The sequence below is a fragment of the Camarhynchus parvulus genome, unplaced genomic scaffold, assembly GCF_901933205.1.
Source record: "Camarhynchus parvulus unplaced genomic scaffold, STF_HiC, whole genome shotgun sequence".
Taxonomy (NCBI): Eukaryota; Metazoa; Chordata; class Aves; order Passeriformes; family Thraupidae; genus Camarhynchus; species Camarhynchus parvulus.
This window is the reverse complement of record NW_022148818.1, coordinates 1-1,137: the sequence shown is the minus strand read 5'-3', so window position 1 is coordinate 1,137 and position 1,137 is coordinate 1. Positions and strand designations below refer to the sequence as shown.

Sequence of the window (1,137 nt, the reverse complement as noted above, 5' to 3'; positions counted from 1 at the left end):
TAGGGGGAGCGTTAATTAACTCGTTACAGCTAAACAGGTCTGGTTCGGAGGTGGGCGGCGAAAAGAGCCGAGTGCTGCCGGAGATGCCCGAATGGCGGGGAGAGCGCAGTCAGCGAAAGGAGCCGAGCGGGGACGGAAAAAGCCGAGCGGCGGAGCTCGGCGGAAAGTGACGAAGGGACGCGGACACCCGGACTGCGAGCCCTGACTGGCCAATGGCCTCGGGGGGGCGGGGCGTGGCGGGGGCGTGGCTGGCCCAGCCCCGGCTGCGGCTCAGACGCCGGCATGGCGGCGGAGGGGGCGGGAGCTCTGTGTGGGCTCTGCAGCGCCTCCGCGGCGCCCTACACGTGCCCGCGCTGTCACCGCCGTCTCTGCTCCCTGCGCTGCTACCGCGCCCACGGTCCCTGCGCCGAGGCCTTTTACCGCGACCAGGTTCTTGAGGCGCTGCGCGCCGAGCGCGATTCTCCCCACCGGGGCCCCGCGCCGCCCGGGCTGCGCGAACTACGCGAGCCCGGGGATCCAGCGCGGCCTGCCGGCCGCGGGCTGTGGGAGCAGCTCAGCGAGGCGGAGCGGGACGGGTTCCGGCAGCTGCTGAGTTCCGGGCAGGCCGCGGCGCTGCTGCCGCAGTGGCGGCCGTGGTGGTGGCGCGGGCGGGGGCCAGTGGAGGAGCTCGGCGGCGGCTCGGGGGTCGAGCAGAAGGAGGAGGATGAGGAGGGCAGCGAAGGCCGGCCCGGCCCCGCGCCGCCCGTCCCGGCCTCGGTGCCGCCGCTGAGCGCCCTCCGCGCCGCGGCCCCGTCGCCCTTGGTGCGGTTCCAGCTGCCGAACGCGCTGTTCGGCTACGCCTTCGCGCTGAGTCTGCACGGCGGCGACGAGACGCTGCTGCCCGAGCTCCCCGCGGCCGCCATCGTCGCCTCGGCCGCGCTCCGCGCCCGCCGCCCCTTCGGCAGCACGGCCGAGGCGCTGCTGAGCGCCCGGCGCGACGCCCGCGCCGCGGGGCTGCCCCTGAGCCCGCTCGGCGACAGCGGCGCGCTCCTGGCCGTGGCGCAGCTGCTGGAGGGTCGCGATAGTCAAGACCCCGGCGCCGACGTGGCGGCGGCTTTGTGGCACCTGTGGCGGCTGCTGAAGGCGGGGGCGCGGGCG

General features: G+C 75.7%; 1 protein-coding gene across 1 annotated transcript; it reads left to right on the top strand.

The window, feature by feature from the left end:
* Positions 1-282: 282 nt before the first annotated feature.
* Positions 283-1,134, top strand: ZNHIT2 (zinc finger HIT-type containing 2; the record flags this gene model as incomplete). The annotated part of the gene is made up of 1 exon (XM_030970839.1): positions 283-1,134. A coding segment is annotated over exon 1 (852 nt), but the record flags the coding sequence as incomplete, so codon positions are not given.
* Positions 1,135-1,137: the final 3 nt, after the last annotated feature.